Consider the following 14,526-nt stretch of genomic DNA (forward strand, 5'->3'; position numbering starts at 1 on the left):
GAGAGGTAGAGATACTGAATAAACTGAGTGATAAAACTGAATATTGACAGTATACGTAAGTTTACAAAGTTGTATGATAGCAGAGAAAGTTCAAGACATGGGGCCTTACGAGTGTAGAACACCCTCCTGCACAGTACAAGAGATGGAGCCTCAAGAGTGTGAAACATCCTCACCACACAGTACAGGAGATGGGGCCCTACTAGTGTAAAACTCTCCCTCTACAGTACAAGAGGTGGAACCCTACGAATGTAGAACTACTGCCCCGTACAGTACAAAAGATGGGGCCCATGAGTGTAGAACCCTCTTCCTAGTACTGTACAAGAGATGGGGCTCCACGAATGTAGACTTCACTCCCCATACAATACAAGGGATGGGGTCCCACGAGTGTAGAACTCCCACCTCATAAGGCGTACACAGGTATTTACACACCCTGGGAGGTCGAATATCTGTTGGATGACAACGTGGGTCACGAGAGGTGGTAACCCTCCAACTGAGGCCTGATCCCCCTCCCCACCTACCCACTCACCCACCCACCCACCCACACACACACACACACACACACACACACACACACACACACACCAGCTTGGTTGGGTGCGCCCTGCCAGCCAGCCACTCAGCTCGTCAGTCTGCAACTGGAACTCGTGGATCTCAACTCAATGAGACTTGACTAACCGCATCCCTACCATCACAACCACAGAAAATTACCCAACCATCACCACTACAGTACGGACATTCCTTACCATCATCACTACAGTAAGGACATCTCCATCATCAACACTACAAGACATCCCAGATCGTCACCTTTACAGTAAGGACATCTCCTACCATCATCACTACATAAAGGACATCCCACATCATCACCACTACAGTAAGGACATCCCACTATCACTGCTACAATAAGGAAATCCCCCTCCATCATCAGTACTGTAAGGACATACCACTATTTTCACCACTGTAAGGACATCCCCTACCATCACCAATACAGGACATACCCTGCCATCACCACTACAGAAAATCCCATCCATCACCACTACAGGACATCCCTGTCATCACCTCTACAGTAAGGCCATCCTACTATATACACAAGTTTTGGCTAATATATATTTTCCCCTTTGCTACAGCCTTCCTCAGTTTACATGTGTCATAAGCTAGATAAAGTTTAGGTTATCTTATGTTAAAGATATGGGCTGGACCTGAAATGTCGAACTCTTCATTATAACTGAGTGCAGTGCTAGTCTAAATATAATTATGTATGTATGTGGTTTTTTTTTTTTTTTTATGTTTTATCCCTGGGGATAGGGGAGAAAGAATACTTCCCACGTATTCCCTGCGTGTCGTAGAAGGCGACTAAAAGGGGAGGGAGCGGGAGGCTGGAAATCTTCCCCTCTCGTTTTTTTTTTTTTTAATTTTCCAAAACAAGGAACAGAGAAGGGGGCCAGGTGAGGATATTCCCTCCAAGGCCCAGTCCTCTGTTCTTAACGCTACCTCGCTAACGCGGGAAATGGCGAATAGTTTGAAAGAAAGAAAAAAAGTATGTGGTTGTATGAGGTTGTGAGTGCACGTGTGCACGTGTATGTTCCATGTTTGTATATATCATTAAGGATGTTATTTCAAGCAGCAGTATACACGTGTAAGCGTTGACGTCAAATGTTCAACATGAATATGCGATTGCAGGTGTTCCTTGTCTCCAGTGGACAGGTGGGGGATGAGGCTGGCTGTGCCTCAGAGTGTGCTGCAACATCTGTCACAATGGACATAATATACTGCGTGCAAATGGAAATGGAAGACTAACGAGTCATTTAGACGTACAGGCTGCAAGATCTGAAGACGTGACACAGGATTGTGCTAGAGATTACTAGCGAAGAGGTTGTTAAAGTGAAACCTTGAGCAGTGTGACAGAAGTGTCTATGACTTAAGAACTTAACAATACCATTATCAACTTAGACTACATCAAACTGATATCTCACGGTCTATATATGATATCATCATAAACACAGTTATTAAGTGCCATCTTCCACGAGGTCTGAGGTTTACCCTCCCAGAGGATGACACTCGATGTCCCGTGGTTACGTCATTTGCATACAGATCATTCATTACCTTTATATGGTATGCAATCTAACTCACAGTTGGAAAAACAGGAATCCACCGAGACAACAGCTTCAGCCAGGATTATGACTAAAATGTGGCTCAAGATCTGCAGGTTTTACTTGGAGAATAGACGAGTCTGTGTGACTTGACAAGGTTTGGCCTGCACAATGAGACCATTCACACTATTGACTTAGGTTCGCGGCCTGACCGCGTCTATTAACAACATACCTCGCCAAGGTCTGAGCATGAGTATGCGATATGGGCGGAGACTGCATGGCGCGACAACCTACGCTTTCACGTATGTATGTAGTTTGAGAATTATCATTAACACCTGAAAAACGTGTTAAATATTATCGGTTCGTAAATGTAATTTGATACTGAAGGCCTTATTGACCCTAGTAGTTGATAGGCTGAACGTTCAAATAACCAACCACCAGCCAAGGGTCACATAAGAGGTGAGAGAGAAGTCTTAGACTTATCTTGAACACCTGACAGTTCCCAGTGGTTTTGTTCAATCAGAAGAGTGTTTTCTTCGGTAGTCAAGTCTGATATGGCGATTATATTGATACCAGACTTGGCTTACCAATTACTTGAGAATATGCTTTATTCCCCTTACCCTTTATTGTTCAAACCATATTTCACTAGAGGTGAAGTTTTTTTGTTTTTTTTGTAACAAAATTAACTATAACAAATATGGAAATTCCGTACAGGGACTAAGTGCATTTACCCTGATAGTAATTACTGCTCCTGTCACCCGCAACATTGAGTGGATGTTGTATGTTCTTGTGCACACCGTCCGGCCAGTCTTCTCGACGACTGAGAAATCTGTACAGGAAAAAAATATCTATAGACGGGAAGACAGATAACCATTTTGCGCCAGGAAGACATGTATCGCCCAAACTTAATTGGAAGGATGAACTAGGTTGGCAGAGTCCGGAACACGCACACGGGCCAATAGCACTCGTGGTTGTGATTACCTGTTTTTCTAATAAGCGAAAAGAGTTCTATATTCGTGTGAGTGCGATGATTTACCCGAGGCACCAGGCCAATAAATCTAGGTTACTTAACGGCAAAAAAAAAAAAAAAAATGAAATCTGGAGAAAGGCGACAACACAACCCTCAAGGTGTCTTTCCTTTACCCCACCGCTATTCTCTAGTGACCACTGTCATGTGTATTTCAGGTGATGGCTTCCCTAGACGGTTTGGACCTCCTCTTCACCAAATTGGGGATCGGCAAGTGGAATTACATTTTTTACACCACTTCTCTGTTAGGTAAGACTGAAGTTGTGTTTTGCATCTCGGGTGTAGACTAAGACTGAATGTGATTCGTCACAGTTGGTCCCTGCTCGGGCTGACAGATGTCCCAGAATGCTTGGTTGAACTTTGATCATTTGTTTTATGACGTGGCAGGATTTCATATGCTCCTTAGGGCTCCTGACCGTGACGCATTCACGGGCCTCCCAGGGTCGAGCGCAAGCTTGGATTGCTTGTTCGAACTGTGAGCTTCAGCTATTTCTAGAACATGTCGATGAGTGATTCTCTCTACCATTCTTACAGCAAAAGTTTCATATCTTGCTTACGGGCGGCCATCTCTTATTAACACTTCTAACCATAATCCCACTTGTGGAACTCATGCTCTCGTCTCCATTGTTTCAGGCTTGAGACAGTCCCTTTTTAGCGTATATGAACTACCGTATATCGACGTTATTTGAAACTATTTCGGGAGATTCCTTATGCCAGTCTGACAGACAATTAACGACAAACGCATAGGGGAACAGTAAGGACACAACGAGTGTAGTGTATGCATGTTAACGTGAGCGGTTGTACAACTCGGGAAGGCTGGATATCAAGTTCTTCGGTGCCAGATGGCACAGTCTCCCTGTTCTCAGATGGCACAGTCAGTCCCTGTTCTCAGATGGCACAGTCAGTCCCTGTTCTCAGATGGCACAGTAAGTCCCTGTTCGGGCTTTATCACTGTCCATGTGTTGCTACTCCTACAGCGTTAGAGGGCTACCTTCAAGGTGACGTTACCCTGAGGCTTCCTTTGTCCTGGCATCATCTTGAACCCGGTCCAGTTTTCACCACTATTACCTGATTACTTTTTATGTCAAATCACAATAATTGATTTCGGAAAACTCGACCATGCCTTCTGTGATACACATCAGTTCAAACAGAGACCGATTGTGGCAATATTCACTCCGGATTCTGAGCAAATGTATCATACATTACTCCATCAAGTTCTAATTAACATGAAATTACTTATTACTCTATTGGACTCGGTGCACTCTACAGTGAAATCCCAATTGAAGTTTGAGTTATAAATATGTACGGATGAATTGGTAAGTAGATCTGCGTCCACATTATCAGTCGATAACATGTTGCTGTCCGCACCACAGCCATGGCCAACAACAGGTTATGAAGTACTAAAAATAAAGGTTTGTTGTGAGGGAAAAATGTTTGTGTCGTGCCAAGTGATATTACACAGGCTCCATATAAACTGTGAACTTGCTTCCAGCTTACTTTCTGATTATCCACGATTCTATTCCTTAAGAAATTTTCATTCCAGTAAAGATTTTGAATTAGATCTCTGCAGTTCTGATTTCTGTCTGTCTCAGTACCCGCCACACAGCCTGGCCTCCTGATCGGGGCGGAGTTCATGAACCCGCTGCCCAGCTTCACCTGCAACCTTTTTGACAACGGCTCCACTACCTCGTATAATGGGTGAGTTGGACGGCTTGTATAATGACTGACTAATGGCCTGGATAATGGGTGACCATTGACCTACATGATGGTGACCTGACATATATGATGGGTGACTGTTAACCTTGATAATTGGTGAATGATGATCTGGATAATGGTTAGGGTAACAGGTGTCATAATCTGAAGAATAATAGCGTATAATCTTATTTAAAGGATTGCGGTTTTTGCAAGTGGTGAGTTGTCCTGTCGATTATGGTGTAATATATTCCTTAAGTAATAGATAATTTGATTGATTTTAAATGACTTCGAATACATGACTTAAAGTTATCTCCTAGATAATGAGTGACATAAGCTTATAAGCTTTAGTTTAAATCATGAGTAGTGTTTGAGTGTATACGTACTCGATTATCAGTATTATGATGTATAGACAGTAATTTTTTCATGTCTGCGATGATACCTGATGACTGAATGATAGGTACACCCATATATCAATCTAAGATCATCTGCATTCTGTGTAGGAAAATATGCATAATGATTATCATTAAGCTCTTATAATGTGGTCTGTGATACTAAAGGAAAATCAAAGGACAAGTGACAAATCATTCTGTAGACCATTGACGATCACGAGTGACACTGATTACATACAAATAACGAAATCTTTCTTATAGAGTATGTCCTCTTCTCCATTTTCTCTGGTCATCTGCGTTGAAAACGGGTATACCTCCACCCAGAAACTTAATTATTTCTAAGTAGTTTCATGCAGTGTCAGGACAATATCTACAAAATTAAAGAATGTCTAAGTAGATTTCCATAAACAGCCAAAAGCATAAAATCAGACGTAGGAAATCACTCTCAAAATGGATCCTTTTCTGGGAATTATGTGGACAACTGATTTATGGAAGGAGATACAGTTAAGTGGTAGTATTTAAATGTGACATGCTAAAACGAGAACTTAGGTCATAACGTATAACCGTGTGTTGAACTACTGTCATGTGTGAGGCAGGTCTGAGTGCTTTATGGTGGAGGAGGGAGACGTCGTGCCTTGTACCAGTTGGACTTATGACACCTCCGTCTTCCAGTCCACCGTATCTATGGAAGTAAGTGCGTCGCGCTTTTGCTTTCAATTTTAGCTGTCGCATTCCAGATTTTTCTCATGTTCATGGGTACAAGTAATTGAAATTTTTATCCTGATGCTATATATTTTATGCATATTCTATCGTGATGTATATATCTATGTACAGGAAAATAAGCACTTTGCAGTGGTATACAGTGTATGGAAATTGCAATAACATAAGGCAGTCAAGTTCTTTGACTATATTCATTCCCATGACACGGTAGCAGGGCCTTCGGGCAAGACAGTAAAACCCTTGGGTATAACAGCCCAACTCCTAGGGGCATACCATCATATCCAAAGATTGTAAGATCATGCTCAAGGTGTTTGTGGTAATAATGCGTCAGTCATGTTTGGGCAGTGGGACCTGGTGTGCGAACGGGCGCCTTTGGGTCCTCTCTTCCAAACAATCTTCACTTGCGGCTCTTTATTCGGCTCCATCCTAGCCGCCCTCGCCGCTCACAGGTAACGTGTCACGTTTCACCCACATGTTTTAGTTTAAATGATAAGCCATTAACGTCCAGGGACCCGAGAGCAACATGTTACCTTTGCTAACAGGTTATGCTTCTGTATTTCGCCAAGTTAACATCTAAGAAATGAGCCTCCCTGTAGGTACTTCACTAAATTGTCATTATGTTCACATGTCTTCATATGACATAAGATTGATAATGTATATTCCTGTACAATGGCGCAGATGAACAGGTCGAATTCACCGGGTCCTTAAAAAAGTGAGTAATGCAGGTACGGGCGTCGGGCGGCCGTGCGGTTGGGGACGGCGTGTACATTGGTTGGCGTGGTGCTCCTAACAGTGACTCCCTGGTTCTCCTTGGTTCTGGTGCTTCGCTTCCTGCTGGGCGTCTTCAACACCATCATGGTCTACCCGGGTTTCCTTCTCTGTGAGTCAACATTTCTTGCCATATGTCACCTTCCAACAACTTTCTTCAGATATCTTGTATTAACCACTCAAGACTAGACTCTTAAACTTTCGATTCCCAGAGTTTAACTGTAGAAGGCACCAGGAAAGTCTCGGTTTCACCAACTTTGCTAACTTGTACACTGCTCATTAACTCGGTACAGTATATTTCAAGCACGAGATGAGACGTAGGAAATTGTTCTGTGTAGTTAGCGTTTTTATTCACTGGTTCTGGTTTTTACAACATATGAAACCTTGTTGGATTATTAGATCAGGAAAGCGAACGAGTCTGTATTCTGGATATTATCATACTTTGCTTAGTCCTGGAGACTGGATAAAGTGTAACAACGCTGACGGTACTTAACTTTGCTTAAAGTTATGGCAGTCAGAGTTTCAAAAGTGACTGAAGTATATGTTTTGTCCGATGCCAGCCATAGAGATATGCGTGCCGCGGATGCGCCCTATTCTAGGCATAGTGTTGGCGGTGCCGTATGCAGTCACCATGATCATCCTGGCCGGCCTCGCCTTCTCCATACGGGAGTGGCGACCACTGCAAGCAGTCGTCTCCCTCCCCATCCTGTTCACCCTCCTCCCGGTCCTTTAGTGAGTACCTCTACCGTAAAGATGTTTGTTATATCACTGAAAATTTAATGAGGGCTTTTGATCCTCTCAATCTATATTTATTTTCATTCTTTTGCTGACATGATAATGGTCTTACATGTGCTCCTAGTTCTAGGGGTACATCCAACCCGCTACTACCGTTAGACTGTCATATTTTCTTATTCTAATCGTTCCTCATTTGGGAATACGTAGCTTTGCACTTGATCTCCCAGAAACTGAGTGAAAAGTTTCCTATAGATGCTAGTATAGCTGTATATAAGTTGTGTATCTATTGAATGACTGTATTAAGGTACTGTAACTAGTTGCTGTGCCTACTAAATGTCTTGAATTGACCTGCATGAAATTTCTCCATCTACCTTTGCATTGTTTAAAGAGATTATCCGTTTAATATACTACAAAGAAATGAATAAGATAATTCCAAACGCTAAACACTAAAGTCTTTACCTCCCAAACAATAAATAGATAAGTAGAAAGAATAAATTCATTCACTTGAGCAAAAATCGCTGAAGCCGAACAAGAAGCACAAGTATGTTAAAACGTTAGGAAAAAAAAAAGAATGCTTTCATCAGGTAAATCCGTTTTTCTTTTATGCAACACTGCAACACAGGTTGGTCAGTTAGACCATTTAACCAACTTTTATACACAACACATAAATCCACATGTAAGCGGCCACCACACTACAGTTACACATTAGCCACCACCTCTGGGCCAGTAATCGCCCCGTGATCGGGCTGTCACTGACAGCAACCCGTGTCAAGTTTAATTCTGACGAATCTTGACACTAACACCAACTGTGACCATTCCTTTAAAGACCACATAGTGCCTAAGGTATCTTTATAAGAACTTTAGTACTTAACAGTGTTATCAGTAGACTGAGTAATGTGCTTCTATAAATAAAATCTGTATAGGTAACTTTGGGAAGAACAGGCTTGTTCAGTGATATAATTGCAGATAGCAGATCACTAATGAGCTAGACAATTATGATGGAATGTGTATATTACATATATATGATAAACGTGTGTTAAGATTACTGGCTTATGACCAGCAGGCAGTTGGTAACCTTTCAGTACAACGATATACCCAGTACACCATACACACATACACGTGACACGTGGGTTCGTCTTGTTATTTTTCTGATAACTACTTTGCTAAGTATAGTTGGTGGTGCTGGCAGCCTGGTGGACGAGTCACCGAGGTGGCTGGTGGTGAATGGGAGACTGGACGAGGCGTTGAAGGTGCTGCAGCGAGCATCCCGACTGAACAGCGTCTCCTTGCCCGAACCATCTGAACTTGCCATCATCGTCTCCACCATATACAAGGTACCACATTCCCGGCTCTGCCACACATGCCATGCACGACATCCACAACACTCCTTACACATCCACTCAGCAACTTAAGCTTCACAATAGTTATGGAGAAATATTTATTTTTCTTTTCAAAATTCATCATAGAAGTTAGAGACAACTAAAATGGATATCACAAACCGGTATCTACCTGAAAAGAAATTAATTATTTAAAAAGAAGTATGAAGCTGTATACCCATATCTTAATTCTCATTTTTTTCGGGTTAATGGAAATGTTAAGAAAGATGTATGTGTTCACTTCGATATTTAATCATTGATTAACAATTACCTTCTTCATGTTAATTAAACATCTGGCTTGACCCTCGAGCACGACCCTTGAGTATGATCGCCTGGCCTTTACCCTGAGTCTCTTTATAAAGATTAGGTTGTGATACCATCATACTCAAGGGTTGTAGTGTCCTGCTATGAAAGCATTACCCAAGACAGTTTACAGAGGTGAGCTGAGCCTCGCACCAACCGCAATCCACCTCTGTAACCGTCTCCTGCAGTTCATATATATGGGTACTGACTCACGTGTTCTGTGCTTGTATCTGTGTACTAGGGCCATCAGCCCCACCTCATTAACCTGCCTCAAGGTCAACTACATTTGTATAACTCTATACACAAGTTAGCTAAGTGATTGCAATGTGTTGTGAACTAGTAAAAGTAACGTAGTTAAGCTTAAGTGGCCATTGCACTGGACGATGTCTGACTCTCAAGCAACCAGACTACAACCTAAACCCGACTTACCCACGCCCTTTGTCCGTTTTCGTAAACCATCGGTACCAAAGTACATGATTTCACAGGCAAGTTCCATCTTGACACATTTAAGTTTCTCTCATGACATTTCTGTCGAGAAATTTCTCAAATACAATATCAGGTGCCATTAAGCCAGATGACGATAAACTATCCTTCTGTTAGTCGTCAAATTTCTCGTTTCTCCAGAGACAAAACAAAATGACTGGAAAGCAGACGGAGGACGGAACTCTGGAGAGCACTCAGATTAGTTACATTGAAAAAGAGAAGGAAAACCAGATAAGCTTCGTAGAGACGAAACTGGGAGAGAGTGTAGAGCGCGGGCGGGAGGAGGGAGACAGCAGCAGCAGCAGCAGCAGCAGCAGCAACAACAAGCTGGGAGTGGAAGACGGGATAGGGTCGTGGTGGGCGGGTCCGGTGGCCTTGGTCCGCACCTCCTGTATCAGGAAGAGGATGGTCATCCTAACCCTAATATGGCTCATGATGAGCATGGTCTACCTGGGTCTTCCTCTCAGCTCTGATGCTTTCAGGTGAGCTGTTCTGAACATCCCTAGTTGAGTAATGTGGTGAGGAACATTATATTGTCTTGTGTCACAGGGAAGATATAACACCATCAGGTTGTTCTTATACTGTTGGTCAGATGTGTAGACGTACTCTTATAATTAGGATGTTATTGCAAAGATAAGTTACTTTTGACCTTGGAGCCAGGAAAGAAGGAGGGGTCAATTCTCACCACACAAGGTACAGAAAGGTGGTGCCTCTGGTCAACCCTTCGGAGACAGTCCAGGAAAGGGATCTTGGGAGTGTGTGTGTGTGTGTGTGCTGTGTGTGTGTGTGTGTGTGTGTGTGTGTGTGTGTGTGTGTGTGTGTGTGTGTGTGTGCCGTCTGGCTGTATATTATAGGGTTAACATCCTGCATGACAACACAGCAAAGGCACAAGTCCTCAGCACAGCACAAGGGTCACCTGACCACAGCTTTGTTCTGTTCATTTTCAGATGTTGCGTTGGGCTCTTGAAGACCATGATCCAAAGCTTCAACTCTTCACTGTTACATTCAATTAATCTCCTGTCTATCCTCAGGCTGTGAATTTTGGAAGCCTATGTATACATAACAAGTCAGTCGAGTGTCTGAGCTCAAAACCACTAATCCGATTAGATTGTTTAACTAATCAAAGTCATAAAATTCTTAATTTTTCATTCATGTTAAGATAAGCTTTAGAAAGGCACGACTACCTTACCAGAGAGAAATCTTCATGAGTAAACAAACAACAGAATAAACACAGGAATGTTCCCATGCGTTTCTGGTGTGGACGTGGCAGTTCAGTGTCTGTGGCTTGCATGGACGTGGCAGTTCAGTGTCCGTGTCTGGTGTGGACGTGACTGTTCAGAGTCCGTGTTTGGTGTGAATGTGGCACTCAAGTGTCTACCTCTGTGCAGTTCGCCCTTCCTGTACATGGTGTTGCTGGGGGTGATAGAGATGCCCGCCTATACCCTGACGGCGCCCATAACGCAGCGTCTAGGGCGTCGCTTGGTCATCTGCTTCTGCTTCACCAGCTGCGGTTTCCTGCTCCTCTCCGAATTCTCCCTCAACCTGGCCCACAACCATAACGGTAAACCGATAGGAAATACGTGTTTTAGTGAATTTATACACACACACACACACACACACACACACACACACACACACACACACACACACACATATATATATATATATATATATATATATATATATATATATATATATATATATATATATATATATATATATATATATATATATATATATATATCGCGCCACTATTACTGATCCCGAAGGTAGTTTGGAAGAGAGCAAGTTCTTTGCTTTTCTTTTCTTAATCATATGAACATCCTTAATCTGCTGCAGTTAAGCATATTATAATACAGTTGTCCTTCATGTTGTATGGACGCAGTACCTTACTGAAAGTCAACCATTACAGTCACTGCTGAAGGGTGAACTACAGTAGAAACCTCAGCTTTCCATGTTCAGAAAGCCATGACTAACCCTGGCGTTTCCTGTCTACAGAGTTGATCTACTTTGTGCTGACCTTGTGTAGCTACCTATTCATCTGCACCGCTTACCAGGTGAGCCCCGATACGTCTGATGTAGGAAGGTAGGAAGGTGTACATGGTACTACGAAGAGGTAAGGCGTTGTGTAAAGGTCAAAATTACCATCTGACATGCACACACTTGTAAACACACATTCTCACACACATATATCAGACCAAAACTGGACTTTGTTTCACGCGTCTAGTCATCGTAGCTACGGGAGCACAAACCTTTGGTGAAGAGGGTAATAAGTAGAATAACCAAGATCGTACCTGAATAACGAAAACAGCCACAGTGAGAGGATGAGGGCCTCAGCTGTCCACCATGGAGGTGAGAAGATGGGGTTGGTGGGTACTTGATAACAGCCTTCAGGCTTTTATATCAGCTGGATGGTGATAAGGAACTGTTCTTCAACTGTTAGAGCACCAGGTCAAAGGCCAGGTCATCATACCTGAAGGTTGTGTCATGTTCGTAAGTCGTACCGGTGTGCTCACGGTCTTCATGCTTGGGTAACTATTCCACTCTTCCCAACGTGCGCCTGATCTGGAAGAGTTCATCCCACCTCTTTCCTGCGATCATAATGGGCTTTTAAAGAATTTCTGTAGATGTGTTGAAGTCCATGACTGGTTTCCGTTTAGCTCAGTCGTACCACTGTCGTTAAAGAATGCTACACTTGATGTCTGTAAGACAATGTTTCTCACAGGTGAACCTCTTGTACGCGTCCGAACTGCTTCCCACCTCCATCAGGCCTTGGGGCACCGCCACCTGCGTCTTGGCTGGTAGCTTGGGTTTCAGCATCTCGCCCTACATCACAGACTACCTGGTGAGTGTCTGTGCTTAACCATCCCTGTAGCACCATAGTATATCATGAGTGTCTTTCTGTGTATAGATGGGTCTTGTACTCATTCTTCCTTTCATGCATGTAGTTACCAGTCTTTTCGTCGGTGACGTGTGTGTGCCTGTGTAGTGCAAAACGTGGCCAGATGTGTTCGTTCTCGTCATCCCACACCACATAAGATTTTGCCCAGAAAACAGTTTAGCAAATAATACTTTGACAAGTATCATTACATATATCATATATATTAAGAGTTTGATAATTTTCCCGACATGATCCTGTCGTTTTCATAAAATCAACTATGCCATGTACTTACTCATGACGGCCAGATTGATGCTTGCCTGACACCACCATCCTAATATGTATCTCACCAGACCCAGCACCTGCAATGGCTGTCCTCTCTGCTGTTTGGGGTTTGTAGTGTACTGTGTGCTGTCTTAGTGATGCTCCTGCCGGAGACCAACGGACTCAAGCTGCCGGAAACCGTGGCCGACCTCTCAAGCACTAGCGCTCCGCCAAGAAGCCGTGAGGATGTCATGGCTACTATGACTGGCACTGGTCGTGTGTAAACCCAACAGAGTTTAACTATTCACAAGGAAACTCAAAGTGTGTGACATATCAAGACGATTTTCCTCTGTATACATAAGTACATCAAAATATATCGAGGTGAATGCCAAAAATTTGTTGCTCCTCAGCAACAAACAGTAAGACAAGGAAAAAACATATAAACTAAGAATGACAGCAGCATATGATGTACCGATCTGGTCAAAAATTTATTTGATAAATACATTTTGGTCACACACCTGTATATGATTCGTTTTCTATGTCACTTTAGATATCTCCATGCATTCATTCATCAGTACACCTTACCCAGCTGTGTATCCGCACGCATTCGTCCGTATACCTTCCAAGCCATGAATGTGCCAAAGAACATGCCTCTGTGGTGCAGCGTTGCTAACCATGACGCATTCACGGGACGTCCGTGGTCAAGGGCATGGGTTCGGAACCTCGTTACAACAGTCGGTCCACAGTCAACCCAGCTGTTCATCTTACCATAGGGTTGGCCCATAAATTGGGTACCAGGCTTAGGCTAGGGTATATATATATATATATATATATATATATATATATATATATATATATATATATATATATATATATATATATATATATATTGGAAAGGATCACAATTTTGCGCGTGATCAAGATATTCCTATGAGTCCACGGGGAAAATGAAACACGATAAGTTCCCAAGTGCACTTTCGTGTAATAATAAGAGCAAGGTTATTAGGTACAGTAGGGTTGAGGGTCAAGTCAATTGGGAGGTAAGACTGAATGGAGAAAAACGGGAGGAAGTGAAGTGTTTTAGATATCTGGGAGTGGATCTGGCAGCGGATGGAACCATGGAAGCGGAAGTGAATCATAGGGTGGGGGAGGGGGCGAAAATCCTGGGAGCCTTGAAGAATGTGTGGAAGTCGAGAACATTATCTCGGAAAGCAAAAATGGGTATGTTTGAAGGAATAGTGGTTCCAATAATGTTGTATGGTTGCGAGGCGTGGGCTATGGATAGAGTTGTGCGCAGGAGGGTGGATGTGCTGGAAATGAGATGTTTGAGGACAATATGTGGTGTGAGGTGGTTTGATCGAGTAAGTAATGTAAGGGTAAGAGAGATGTGTGGAAATAAAAAGAGCGTGGTTGAAAGAGCAGAAGAGAGTGTTTTGAAATGGTTTGGGCACATGGAGAGAATGAGTGAGGAAAGATTGACCAAGAGGATATATGTGTCGGAGGTGGAGGGAACGAGGAGAAGTGGGAGACCAAATTGGAGGTGGAAAGATGGAGTGAAAAAGATTTTGAGTGATCGGGGCCTGAACATGCAGGAGGGTGAAAGGCGGGCAAGGAATAGAGTGAATTGGATCGATGTGGTATACCGGGGTCGACGTGCTGTCAATGGATTGAATCAGGGCATGTGAAGCGTCTGGGGTAAACCATGGAAAGTTGTGTGGGGCCTGCATGTGGAAAGGGAGCTGTGGTTTCGGGCATTATTGCATGACAGCTAGAGACTGAGTGTGAACGAATGGGGCATTTG

At 43.1% G+C, this 14,526-nt stretch overlaps 1 protein-coding gene across 2 annotated transcripts; it reads left to right on the top strand.

Moving 5' to 3' along the window:
- Window positions 1-609: 609 nt before the first annotated feature.
- LOC139756931 (steroid transmembrane transporter SLC22A24-like) lies at window positions 610-13,248 on the top strand. 2 transcript variants are annotated; one of them, XM_071676872.1, is made up of 13 exons: window positions 610-811; window positions 3,273-3,363; window positions 4,707-4,812; window positions 5,795-5,888; window positions 6,264-6,367; window positions 6,644-6,798; window positions 7,247-7,418; window positions 8,611-8,755; window positions 9,725-10,065; window positions 10,972-11,144; window positions 11,582-11,640; window positions 12,309-12,428; window positions 12,815-13,248. In XM_071676872.1, the coding sequence occupies exons 2-13, from the start codon at window positions 3,276-3,278 to the stop codon at window positions 13,007-13,009; spliced, it is 1,752 nt and encodes a 583-aa protein (XP_071532973.1). In that variant the 5' UTR covers window positions 610-811; window positions 3,273-3,275; the 3' UTR covers window positions 13,010-13,248. The 2 variants fall into 2 exon arrangements, with proteins under 2 accessions (XP_071532973.1, XP_071532974.1); XM_071676873.1 differs by lacking the exon at window positions 12,309-12,428.
- The last annotated feature ends 1,278 nt before the right edge of the window (window positions 13,249-14,526 follow it).

The sequence above is a fragment of the Panulirus ornatus genome, chromosome 23, assembly GCF_036320965.1.
Source record: "Panulirus ornatus isolate Po-2019 chromosome 23, ASM3632096v1, whole genome shotgun sequence".
Classification (NCBI taxonomy): Eukaryota; Metazoa; Arthropoda; class Malacostraca; order Decapoda; family Palinuridae; genus Panulirus; species Panulirus ornatus.

Excerpts from the sequence above, each read along its gene's own strand:
- LOC139756931 (XM_071676872.1), top strand. The coding sequence starts at position 3,276 with ATGGCTTCCCTAGACGGTTTGGACCTCCTCTTCACCAAATTGGGGATC. Across the intron at positions 3,364-4,706 it reads TTACACCACTTCTCTGTTAG|TACCCGCCACACAGCCTGGC; the intron begins GTAAGACTGAAG and ends TGTCTGTCTCAG. Across the intron at positions 6,799-7,246 it reads CTACCCGGGTTTCCTTCTCT|CCATAGAGATATGCGTGCCG; the intron begins GTGAGTCAACAT and ends GTCCGATGCCAG.